Source organism: Anabrus simplex, chromosome 1, assembly GCF_040414725.1.
Source record: "Anabrus simplex isolate iqAnaSimp1 chromosome 1, ASM4041472v1, whole genome shotgun sequence".
Taxonomy (NCBI): Eukaryota; Metazoa; Arthropoda; class Insecta; order Orthoptera; family Tettigoniidae; genus Anabrus; species Anabrus simplex.
In genome coordinates this window covers 1,647,194,904-1,647,207,697 of record NC_090265.1, presented here as the reverse complement: position 1 = coordinate 1,647,207,697, position 12,794 = coordinate 1,647,194,904, and the positions used below count along the sequence as shown (strand labels likewise).

The 12,794-nt window shown below is 38.8% G+C and overlaps 1 protein-coding gene across 1 annotated transcript in view; it reads left to right on the top strand.

The window, feature by feature from the left end:
* Positions 1-12,794, top strand: part of LOC137502379 (uncharacterized) — a 52,917-nt gene that overhangs the window by 13,224 nt on the left and 26,899 nt on the right. The window contains exon 3 of the mRNA XM_068229422.1: positions 2,847-2,970. Coding sequence (XP_068085523.1) covers positions 2,847-2,970 — 124 coding nt within the window. The remainder of the gene's footprint in view (positions 1-2,846; positions 2,971-12,794) is intronic.

Below are 12,794 nucleotides of genomic sequence, written 5' to 3'. Positions count from 1 at the left end.
GTTCTGGGTTCCATTTTTCTCTCTCTTTCTCATATTGGAGAATCATAAAATACACCTGGCCGTGAGACTGGGCTTAATCTACCTCAAATAACAGAGAACTGCCCGGAAAGGAAACCTTTTATTCCTACTTTCTCTGCCTAGGTATTATTATTATTATTATTATTATTATTATTATTATTATTATTATTATTATTATTATTATTATTATTATTATTATTATTATTATTATTATTATTATTATTATTATTACTATAGGCTATTATTCTGGTGTGTTCGAGCATCTTCAGGGTTCAGAAGTATTCAGTAAGCAGTATGTAAACGTTGTTGGTTACAAGGATAATGTCCACATAGAGGAGGTGACTAATACTGAAGGAGTATTAAAATTTACCTATGATAACAACAACATTTACAATAAGTTACAAAAGTTGAAAACTAGAATAGGAGCTGTAATTGATAAGATTTCTGGGGATATCCTAAAGACAATGGGTTGGGATATAGTACCATATCTGAAGTACTAATTTGATTATTGTTTGAATGAAGCAGCTATATCAAATGAACGGAGAGTTGCTATAGTAGACCCTGTGTATAAAGAAAAGCGTGATAAACATAGAACTGAAAATTATATTCCAATCAGTTTGACATGCATTGCATGTAAGCTTTGGGAAGACATTCTTTCTGATTAAATCGGACATGTTTGCGAAATGAATAACTGCTTTGATAGAAGGCAGTTTGGGTTTAGGAAAGGTATATATTTCTAGAAAATAGAACTCAAAGGATTACAGTAGGTGGAGCTTTATCTGAACCTGTAATAATTAAGAGGGGAGTGCCTCAAGGCAGTATTATTGGAACTTAATTTTTTCTTAAATATAAAGTGATATTAGTGAAGAATTGGTATCACAGATAAGGCCTTTTGTGGATGGTGTTATTTATACAGGGTACTACAAAAGTTACAAGATAATGAGCAACTGAAAAATGACCTCGATAATGTTGTGATATGGACAGTAGGCAGTGGTATGATGGTAAACGGGTTTAAAGGTCAGGTTGTGAGTTTCACAAATAGGAAAAGTCCTCTCAGTTTTAGTTACTGCGCTGATGGGGTGAAAGTTCGTTATGGGGATCATTCTAAATACCTCCGTGTAAATATAAGGAAAGATATTCTTTGGGGTAATCACATAAAGGTGATTTTAAATAAAGGGTACAGTTCTTTGCACATGGTTATGGGGGTATTTAGGGGTTGTAGGCCATATAAGTCTCTCGTAAGACCCCAAACTACAGTATGGTTCTAATGTATGGAACCCACACAAGGATTACTTGATTCAAGAACTAGAATAATTCCACAGAAAAGCACCTCGATTTGTGCTGGATGACTTCCGGTAAAAGAGTAGAGTTACAAAAATGTTGCAATGTTGTGGTTGGGAAGACTTTGGATAAAAGAGACGATCTGCCTAGACTAAGTTACATATTCCGTGGTGACAGTAGAGAGATGGCGTGGAAGGATATTAGTAGACGAATACGTTTGTGTGGTGTCTTTAAAAGTAGGAAAGATGCCATTATGAAGTTGATGTTGGAATTCAAGGCGACAAATTGGGGCGAATAATCGTCTTTAGGAAGGGGAGATAAGGGTTGGAATAACTAACATAGGGAGATGTTCAATAAAGTTTCAATTTCTTTGCAATCATTTAAGAAAAGGCTAGGAAAACAACAGATAGGGAATCTGCCACCTGGGCAACTGCCCTTAATGCAGATCAGTAGAGATTGATTATTATTATTATTATTATTATTATTATTATTATTATTATTATTATTATTATTATTATTATTATTATTATTATTATTATTAATGATATAAATAATTTTGCAAAATGAAAAGTGATGAAACTCGTCTCTGACATATGACGTCTACAGTTTAATGGAAGAATATAACCGCGAAGGTTCACAAACCGCCGAGTTACATTACTAAGGATTTGTGTAAATTATTCATATTTATTTCACGGGATAGCCTTGTGTAAAGATGACAGTTATCCTTTCCTTAATACAGTACTTTTTAAGGGCGTATAACAGCAGATATATTACTAAAAATGTTAGAGATACTCATACGTTTTCATCGTTATTGTTGGATGACTGCCTGAAGTCAGTGCACCTTTGTTAAGTAGAGATGTGTTCGTTGAACCTTGAAAGTTTCTATGTACCGGTATACATTCGATTGATATCCTCGTTCAAACTCCGTTTATTTCAAATCACTGCTATCCATAATACAGGACGTAATGATAGGTTAGAACATTTCGCTATGAAATTTTCTGTTATCTTTTAACGGCAAGTGCCGAAAATATTTTAATGTCCATCTGTTTTCTTTTTTCAGTATTATTATTGAAGGTGCTCCTTTGAGTATACAAACCGTAATAAGGTCCGCTCAGTTTCAAAATTACGTCTATAACATGTGTAATATATATGGTTTATACATATAATGTACAAACTAGTTTCGACGTCACAAAGAAACCGTGGAAGACACATTCTACCATCTTTGTCGAAATGCCAAGGATATTTTAAATACGGATTTTAGAACCATGTGTATATGCTAACTTAATAAAAGATTACATTTATAAAAAACTTCGTATCTTAGATAGATTTAGTGGAACTGAAGAAACTCATTCATGTTTGGTATTATGACCGAATGAAACTTGACACAAGTGGAGTAACCAAACCCCATCCCCACAATATATTAAAATCCAAATTATCTTCTTTGATGTGTGCTAATATATCCGTATGATTTGTAATTTATTGTTATGAAATAACTGATGCTATCTACTAAGAGGATCGATTTTTAAATAGAGTTTTTTTCTCAACAGGTAGATCTGATGAAGGGTACAGATGTAACTGCAAACAGCAGCGGGGAGATATCCTTGGATATTGAGCACGGCCGATCGTTGTGCAACAATAGTGAACTGGTTCGGCTGAGCACAACAGTCTCTGGTAATACTGAGTCTTGTATCCGTCAAGCCATTGCATAGTACTGCAGGAGATTTGCTTCAGTAATTACAGGTTATCAATTAACGACCTAACGTTGTTATTACTTACACACCTAGCGTACTTTTATAACACACAGTATTAACTTGATATTTATTTTTTACACATATTCCCCTTACATTCCCGAACGGCTTACTGTATCAGAAGAAATGAAATCAGGACCAAGTGCTGATATTAGAACACGCGGTCATCTGAAAACCTCCTAATACCTATATACTTCTTTACTAGTCCAAGCTGCTGATATCAACGCACATCACCTTGGTACAGTTTGGTGCAGTCATAGCGCTGTACCGAATGAGTGTGGACAGATATTACCGCGCAGCAGAGAGACAGCGGTACACAGTAACTCAAGTTTTATTCTACGACATTCTCAACTACTAATGTAGTCCTTAAGACGAAGATATCGCTTGTCTCTCACCATCTATCTGATCGTTTTACTAGTATCCGTGCCGAAATATTTCCGTTGATTCCTTTGGAAAATAACGAAAAGGGCTTATGTTTATTCCATACTAGCTGATGTACCCATGCTTAGCTGCGGAATTCTACATTGTATACAGTATTATTGGTTAGGTAGTGTACACGTTGTGAGCAAGATTGTATTAAATTGCATAGCTCTTAACGTCACCCTAGAAACGCGACGGAGCGGTCACCAAACGTCTCTTCTCATATTAAGACTGGGTTAGGTAATATTCATTGTAACGGTAGGCCCGCTTGCCTACCATCAGTCACAATCAAGTTGGGGAGCGTTATAATGGCAGTCACTCAATCTCCACCTGCCTTTTTTACATTTTCCCAACTGAAGTGAACATAGGTCATTACAATGACGTCAGTAGGAATGACACGATTAAAAGAAATGTTTTCATATGAAATACTCGATGAAATTAAAAACCTCACATTTTCTCACTTTCAACGAATAGCACTACGCTTTCGATCTAACAAACCAAATTTTCAGAGTTGTAATGACCAAGCCGCAGACAGCCGTGATCCGTGAACACTCTTCGCCTCTTTTTCGTTAGGGCGGGAGGAGGGGTGGGAGATCCAATAGTGGAGAGTCCCAGGGCAAAAACTATGCCCTTTTTGTTAATCTGTCTCCGAGGAATACCCGATGATTCGGAAAATATCAATTCACTACACTGGCGCGGAAAGAACTATCTGACTTGGAGGCAAAGTCTTCCTCCAGGCCAGTGAGGAAAGCCCCTCTTTACTGCTAATTTGGAATAAAATGAATGTAGATTTAATAAAAGTGAAGCGGAAGAAGCTTTTCTTAAGAAACGGCTCTTTTCAGGGTTGAATTTTGAATTATTTAGTGAATTGTGGTGCTATAATTTGGAAGTGGCCTAAATTATAATTCTAGACCAGGTCATACTACTAACTGATCCTCTGCCTTAAATGTGCACACTGCTCATTCAAAACAGCCCGTCAGAGTAGGGATCGAATGGCTGGAATACTATGATGAACCAGTGTGTTACGTACGAGCAGTATCAGGAAATGCATGAACCAGAGGAATGGAATGCTAAAGAAGAATGTGTTTTTAGTTTTTTAATTTGCATGTTGCTTTACGTCGCACTGACACATATAGGTCTTATGGCGACGATGGGAAAGGGAGGGGCTAGGAATGGGAAGGAAGCGGCCGTGGCCTTAATTAAGGTACAGCCCCAGCATTTGCCTGGTGTGAAAATGGGAAGCCACGAAACCATCTTCAGGGCTGGCGACAGTGGGTTTGAACCCACTATCTCCCGAATCCTGGACACTGGCCGCACACATTTAGTTTTCTTCTGACCCTGAAATACCACTCTTACCATAGTCGGTACTGAAAAACTGAATAAAACATAAATGATCGGAAATTGTATTCTCTCTAACTTTTGTTATGCAGTACTTTTCGATAGGACCAATAACATACTGTACGTAGGCTATTCAAAAATTAAATTTAGGTGCCTTCCCCTAAACTACAATTTCATTCCAGGATGAACAAAATTGTTTATAGCTTAGACTGTAGTTTCTTATTCCCCGACTCTATGTACCGATTTTCATTAAATTCTCTTGGCTCGGCGGCGATACGGACTTAGCAGCAAAAATGCAAATTCATGAATAGCTTCGTTATCATAGCCGGTACGGTAAACATGTATGAGACGTAAATGATCGGAAGTTTAATTATATATATTACTTTAGTTACGTAATATTTATCGATAGCACCGCTAATGATGTAAATATTTGAAAATTAAATTTCAGGCCCTCCCCTAAACTACCATTTTATTCAGCGTGAATAACATTATTTATAGCCTAGATTGTAATGGTTCATGCCCCGACTTTACATACCGATTTTCATTAAATTATCTTCAGCCGTTTTCAAGTGATGCGTGTACAGACAGACAGACAGACAGACAGACATTACGGAAAAGTAAAAAGTGCATTTCCTTGTTACTGTGGACATGACCGATATAGAAATACCATTCTTTTCCAATTCTGAGCAATGTACAGACAAAACTCTTATTTTATATACATAGATTTATCATTCTCAATATTTCACTGAATTTATTAAGTTATGTGGTGTTATTCGATATTTCCGTGTGAATTCTTGAAAGTATGAACTGGGTCGTCTGAGGATTTCTGCTAACATTCCTGGTGAAAGAAAGATAACGCAGTGGAGTGGACGTTGCAGGAAGCGAAACACTATATAGTATAAAACTAAAGCCGTAGTCGTGCATGTATCAGGTGTATGCAAAAGTATTTTCCTGTTTAACTAAGAGATGGAGCCAGCGAAGAGTACGCAGCGTATGAATTTGACGCATACGTCAGTTTGTTCGTCCTACCAACACACACAAGTTGAGCCCGCCTGTGTTGTATCGTTCAGTTTTCATGTCGACGTTCGTGCCTGAAAAAGAACACGCATTGCTTTTCTTAGCTGATCAAAAGAAAAAGCCGAGGAAAGTCATCGTTTGCTGGTAGAAACATATGGTGAACACGCTCCAACGGTTAGAACATGTGAGATATGGTTTCGGTAAAAGTGCGAAGACGAGCAAATGCAGGCGTTACTGGATGATAACCCTACTCAAACTCATCGGCAATTATCGCAAGCACTAAATGTATCACAAGAAACAATTAATAAACGTTTACGAGCAATGGAGAACATCAGTAAACTCGCGTAAATGGGTCCCACATGATTTGAATGAACGGGAAATGGAAAATCGTAATGCCACTTGTGAAATACTGCTCCAACGCCACGAAAGAAAATAATTTCTGTAAAATATTGTTACGGATGGCGAAAAACTGTGTATATTTTGAAAACCCGAAGCGGAGAAAACCTTGGCTGTAACCTAGCGGAGCCGGTCCTTCAACGTCAAGGCCAAATCGCTTCGACAAGAAGACCATGCTTTGTGTCTGGCGGGACCGAATTGGTACTGTATATTATGAACTCTTGAACCCCGGCGAAACCTTTAATGCACAATGCTATAGCCAACAAATGATAATTTAAATCATGAATTGATCGAAAGACGGCGGGAATGGGCCAGAAGACATGTCAAAGTGATTTTGTTACACGACAATGCTCCGTCTTACACAGCAAAAGCAGTGAACGACACCTATAAATCGCTTGGATAGGATATCCTTCATCACCCGCCGTACTGCCCCGAACTGCCGCCATCTATCACCTCTTCTCATCAGTGGGACCCGCGCTCGTAAAGCAGCACTTGAGCAATTTCGAGGAAGTTGGAAAATGGCACGACGAATGGTCTGCCGCAAAAGACAAGCAGTTTTCCTGGCATGATATACATAACTTACCTGAAAGATGGGCGAACTATGTAGCAGCTGGTGGCCAATATTTGAATAAACACAAAATGAAATTCCCTTGAAAATTATGTGTTTTCCTTACCACATAGAGAGATAAGAACTTATGCATACACCTGGTAGAAGGTACGAGGTATTATCGGTAGAATATAATCGAGAAACTGAATGAGACGCTTAGGGTTTAATAGAGAACTAGGAAGAACCTAATTAAATCGTTACTTTACTTTCAGAAATGTCCTACACATTGACCTCTGCATGTTAGGCAAAAATAAACTTCGAGTTAAGTATTTTTACATGATGAAAGTAGATTCAGCTGGATGTATAATTAAAAATAACGAGAGGATTGAAATTGAAAAGGCCAGATTTAATGGAAACTCCTCTTGTCAATATTTCAGAAAAAAATCGGTTCTTTAACTAATTGATAAGCGTAATAACTTACAAGTAGCTGAAACCTGCCAAGATCACACGATCAGTGGGGTAACTATTTATGGAATTATTTCCTTATATACGACCGTTTTGTACTGAATGGTGTTTTCTTTACGTCGCACCGACACAGGTGAATAGGTTGACGATGGGACAGGAAAAGTGGTAAGGAAGCGACCGAGTCCTTAAGTTACAGCCCCAGATTTTGCCTCGTGTGAAAATGGGAAACCACGGAAAACCATCATTACGGCTGCCAACAGTAGGGTACTAACACATTGTCTTCTGAATGCAATCATATAAATACGTGACTCAAACCATGGAGTATCCTTCTCGGTGCATTCCTTGCAGCCTTTGACACTTTCGCAGCCTCCTCCCTGGACATTACAACATTGCGATTGGCCGTGCCTGAAAACTCACTAAACTCACGTCCCTTGAGGTTTACTGTTCGTGATACAAAATGCCAAGCGAATTGTAAATTCTCGAAAAACTGGAAGTGTTTTATCGGATGTTAAGGCAATTCTCTGTCTAGCTTTATTTTCGTGCATACTTCTTACAATTAGGCCCTAATGTCGTTCCGTTTAGGAACCGCTGGGAAACGTTCATATTTCTAAGACACATACCTATGGCTCCACATTTTTAGAATATGTGCAGGCAAAACATTAATTCCAAGTAATTCAAGATGTATGGATGAAAGTGAAGTAGCCAGGTTTCATCCTCAAAATCATCCTTTTGACGCATTGGTGTATGGTTTTGAAACACCGAGTGATAAGCCCAATGATTTTCAAATTAATTAATTGAGAATTGCAACTTTCGACAAAATGATTACTTCTTTGGCAGAAGTGAACGTTTTGAAATAAATTTCAATCATGATATCATCATGTGCTAAAATTATGGCTGGTAGTTACAAAACACTTGATCCGTCACCATCTACGGAGGGATAGTCGCCGTTACAGATTTCTTGCAAAAAAATCAGTGAATAACATTTTTTCGGGGGATTTGACTGCATATTTTATGTAAGAGGCGTATTTTGAAGAAATGTCAAAGAAAAGAGTATATAATACAATTATGAATACATTTTTTTGGCCGATAAGCGTGTTGGAATAAAGACAAAATCTTCCTGAAATCTTCCCCAAAATTAATAATTTACCCACCTGAAGGAATGAAATAACGTTATCCCTGTTGATCCGTGCTAATTGAATATCGTCATCTGCTTTGGAATTTAATTTTAATTAGAGTAATTTAAAATGTAATGTGCACTGTTCAACCGCTGGGCAGCAAAACAGTGACTATCCTATCTACGTTACTGATATAACATGCAGCCCTAAACTGAAGCACTTTTCCACTTGTTTCTCTAGTACTCCCTAACCTCCACCCCGGATGATCGATTATTAATGCATTCTTAACAGTTGTGTTGTTTTGTTGGAGCACGGCAATGATTTCATTAATAACTGAAAGTTGTCCGACTCGTTGGCTGAACGGTCAGCGTACTGACCTTCAGTTCAGAGGGTCCCGGGTTCGATTCCCGGCCGGGTCGGGGATTTTAACCTTAATTGGTTAATTCCAGCGGCACGGGGACTGGGTGTATGTGTTGTCTTCATCATCATTTCATCCTCATCACGACGCGCAGGTCACCTACGGGTGTCAAATAGAAAGACCTGCATCTGGCGAGCCGAACCCGTCCTAGGATATCCCGGCACTAAAAGCCATACGACATTTCATTTCACTGAAAGTTGTTCCTGATTTGTTATGAGTACCAAGTCAGCCAAATCGAAATTGAAAATTAGCACAATAGCATGACACGGAGGATCGATTCAGTTCGCTAACTACCAGAATGGGAAAGGTTCACAGACTCAGTGTTAAAATTTCTCCGAAATCACTCAAGCTAACAAATACGTAGGGAGATGGCCTGGAGAAGAAAATATTCAAATTTAACTTCAAGCTAGCAAATATACGGAGAACTACAGATGAAGGAGTAAAATTGTGCCGAATAGCTTCTTCTCGGCCAAGCTGACCTGAAAGACGTCCGACAGCACATGCGTGCTTATCCCCTTCCAACTTCTCTCTCTATCATGAAACATGCTTCAGCACCCTCACGGATCAGATGGCCTTGAAGTACTGGCGAGCGCTTTAGCCAATCAGAATGCTATATTTTTCTTTAATCAATATACGGCAAGGGATATTTACGCTATTTTTAAGATACTCGGCAAATCTGCAGGCCATGAGCGCTCGTCAGAATGCCAGAATGCTTTAGGATGCCAAACGGTTCTGCCATTCTCTCAAATTCGCCGTAACAAAAATCAGCATAGAGTTTGAAATATGTACTGCAGATTACAAAGTTAATATAAGGAATCCTAGAATTTAAAAAAAGAATTCAGACGAGATTCTCCCTCACACTCTCACACTCTCTTCCACTTTCTCTCTCTCTCTCTCTCTCTCTCCCCCTGCTTTCCGTAACGGTATCACGTCTAAATCACTGACTGACAATTCCTGAAATTTTGCAGGAACATTCTCTGAGGGAACATCACACCAGTATGATTTCTTTCAAATTATTGAAATAAATTATATAATTGCAGCGACAATTTCCAAAAAAAAACTGATATTTTAATTACATTGATATGCTGAACTACAGGACCAATGGAAATAAATTTGGTAAGGATATAATATATCAAGAGGTTCTTTTAAATATATGATTTTCCAATATTTGATATTTCGAAAATGATATCAGAGCAATTGACAATGTTATGATTAACTGCCTATTGTGACAAAGGACAGGGTAATGAGCATGATGAAAGGAATGCATATTGTTCCTGAAACATGTATAAATGAATAAATAATTTTCAATCATTAAAAGTGTATTGAAAAAGTAGAGCTAACATAAACTATTTTGAATTGTTTATTTAATATACAATTTGATAGGTTAATTTATGGAAGACCTTTTACTGCGTTGCACACATATTATGGAGGTAAAATTACGTGGTATTGACATATGAACGATTACACTAACTTGAGTGTAGACTTTTCTCTTATTTCTCGACCATTTTGTCTCAATGGCGCACAAATTCCTTCCACGGTAATTACTAGAGACACGTATTCTACGGAATGGAGAAAAAAATCCTTGTATCTCTGAGCTGAGGCAATTATTTTCTCTTTTTCCTAGAATATATTTCATTACAATGGTTCATGTTTGTGGGTTACTGTAGTCACGTCCTAGTTCGTGAAACATGGGCAACGGCTGAGTGGCCTAGTAAGTGGTCCTGAGAGTCGGGATACAAGTTGCTATGGAATGGAAGTGGGCATCTCGGACATATTCTGAGTCATTGCTCTCCTTGTGCTCAGGCGGCTAGGATTTTACAATTCACCGGTGGTCCATAACCCGTTAGAGGAGAGATCCTCACATGGACTATGTGCAAGTAGGGCAGCATCCTGCTTCATGAATTTACCGAGCTCAGAACATTTTAAGCAAGCCTCGGACCTATGGGAGTAATGGAGTCCCACTCCCATTTGACATGCGAGGGACTCCTTGGAAACAACTTCGCGACCGAAATGGAATTCGATGGGGAGCTATCAATATTAATGGGGATAATGGAAGAAATAAGGTAGAACTAGCTGAGTCAGCAAAGATGCATGTGGATGTGCTAGGAGTAAGTGATATTCTGGTAAGCGGAGATAACGAGGAAGAGATAGGAGATTATAAAGTGTACTTGACGGGTGTTAGAAAGGGAAGGGCAGAGTCTGGGGTAGGGCTCTTTATCAGGAATACCATTGCAAGCAACATAGTTTCTGTTAAGCACGTAAATGAGCGAATGATGTGGGTAGATTTGTCAGTTGGAGGTTTTAGGACAAGGATTATGTCCGTGTATTCACAATGTGAGGGTGCAGATGACGATGAAGTTGACAAGTTTTATGAAGCATTGAGTGACATCGTGGTCAGGGTCAACAGCAAAGATAGAATAGAGCTAATGGGCGATTTCAATGCGAGAGTCGGGAATAGAAGTGAAGGATACGAAAACGTGATTGGTAAATGTGGGGAAGATATGGAAGCTAATGGGAATGGGAAGCGTTTGCTGGACTTCTATGCTAGTAAGGGTTTAGCTGTTACGAATACATTCTTCAAGCATAAGGCTATTCACCGCTACACATGGGAGGCTAGGGGTAGCACATCCATACTAGACTATATCTTAACAGAATTTGAATTCAGACAATCTGTTAGGAATATACGAGTTTTTCGCGGATTTTTCGATGATTTTTCGGAACTTTCCTCATTTCTATCCCCCATCCCCCCAAATCAAGATGGCGGCACAACCTGCGAGACGAGGTAGACAATTGAAATTTGGTGAAATTATAGCTTTTGGTCCCTAACCGACGGGAAAATTCCAAGCTGTTCAAATTTTTCACTTTTTACCCCCAAAGATATCGAAATATCTCTAGGCCTAGGGTAGAGAAAGTGAAATCTGTCTGCAAACGAATAACGGTAGAAAATCTCCAGGATGTGGAAATTAGACAGAAGTACATGGATATGATTAGTGAGAAGTTTCGAACAGTAGACAGTAAGCAGGTTCTGGACATAGAAAGTGAATGGGCGGCGTACAGGGATGCTGTAGTAGAAACAGCAAGGGAATGCCTAGGAACAACTGTGTGTAAAGATGGGAAAAGGCGAACATCTTGGTGGAATGATGAAGTGAGAGCAGCCTGTAAACGTAAAAAGAAGGCTTATCAGAAATGGCTCCAAACAAGGGCCGAGGCAGACAGGGATTTGTAAGTAGATGAAAGAAACAGAGCAAAACAAATAGTTGTTCAATCCAAAAAGAAGTCATGTGAAGATTTTGGTATTAACTTGGAAAGGCTAGGTCAAGCAGCAGGGAAACATTTCTGTTTTGAGTAATTCAGGTGAACTCATAATAGATCCCAGGGAATCACTGGAGAGGTGGAGGGAATATTTCGAACATCTTCTCAATGTAAAAGGAAATCATCCTGGTGGTGTTACAAACAGTCAAGCTCATGGGGAGGAGGAAAATGATGTTGGTGAAGTTATGCTTGAGGAGGTGGAAAGGAGGGTAAATTAACTACATTGTCATAAGCAGGAATAGATGAAATTAGACCTGATATGGTGAAGTATAGTGGGAAGGCAGGGATGAAATGGATTCAGCTATATATATAAAAGCAAGTCGGGCTGGAGCGATGTATATATAAATATTTAAAAATGAAAAAAGACGTGAATTAATAAGGCACTTCCAGAAAACTCAGAAATTTGAAACTTGGTACGAGGGAAACTGATGACCCCAGGATCCCTAGAAAAATCGGAAATTCTCAAAATTCCCTGAAGGGGGCACGCTGGGGGGGCTCCAATTTTGGGCTCAGTATAAGAACACAGTCGTATAGTACATCCAAAACGATAACCTATAGGTTTCGTGGGCTTAAGAATTTTCGGGAATTTCCTCATTTTTATCCCCGATCCCCCCAAAATCAAGATGGCGGCACAACCTGCGAGACGAGGTAGACAATTGAAATTTGGTGAAATTATAGCTTTTGGTCCCTAACCGACGGGAAAATTCCAAGATGTTCAA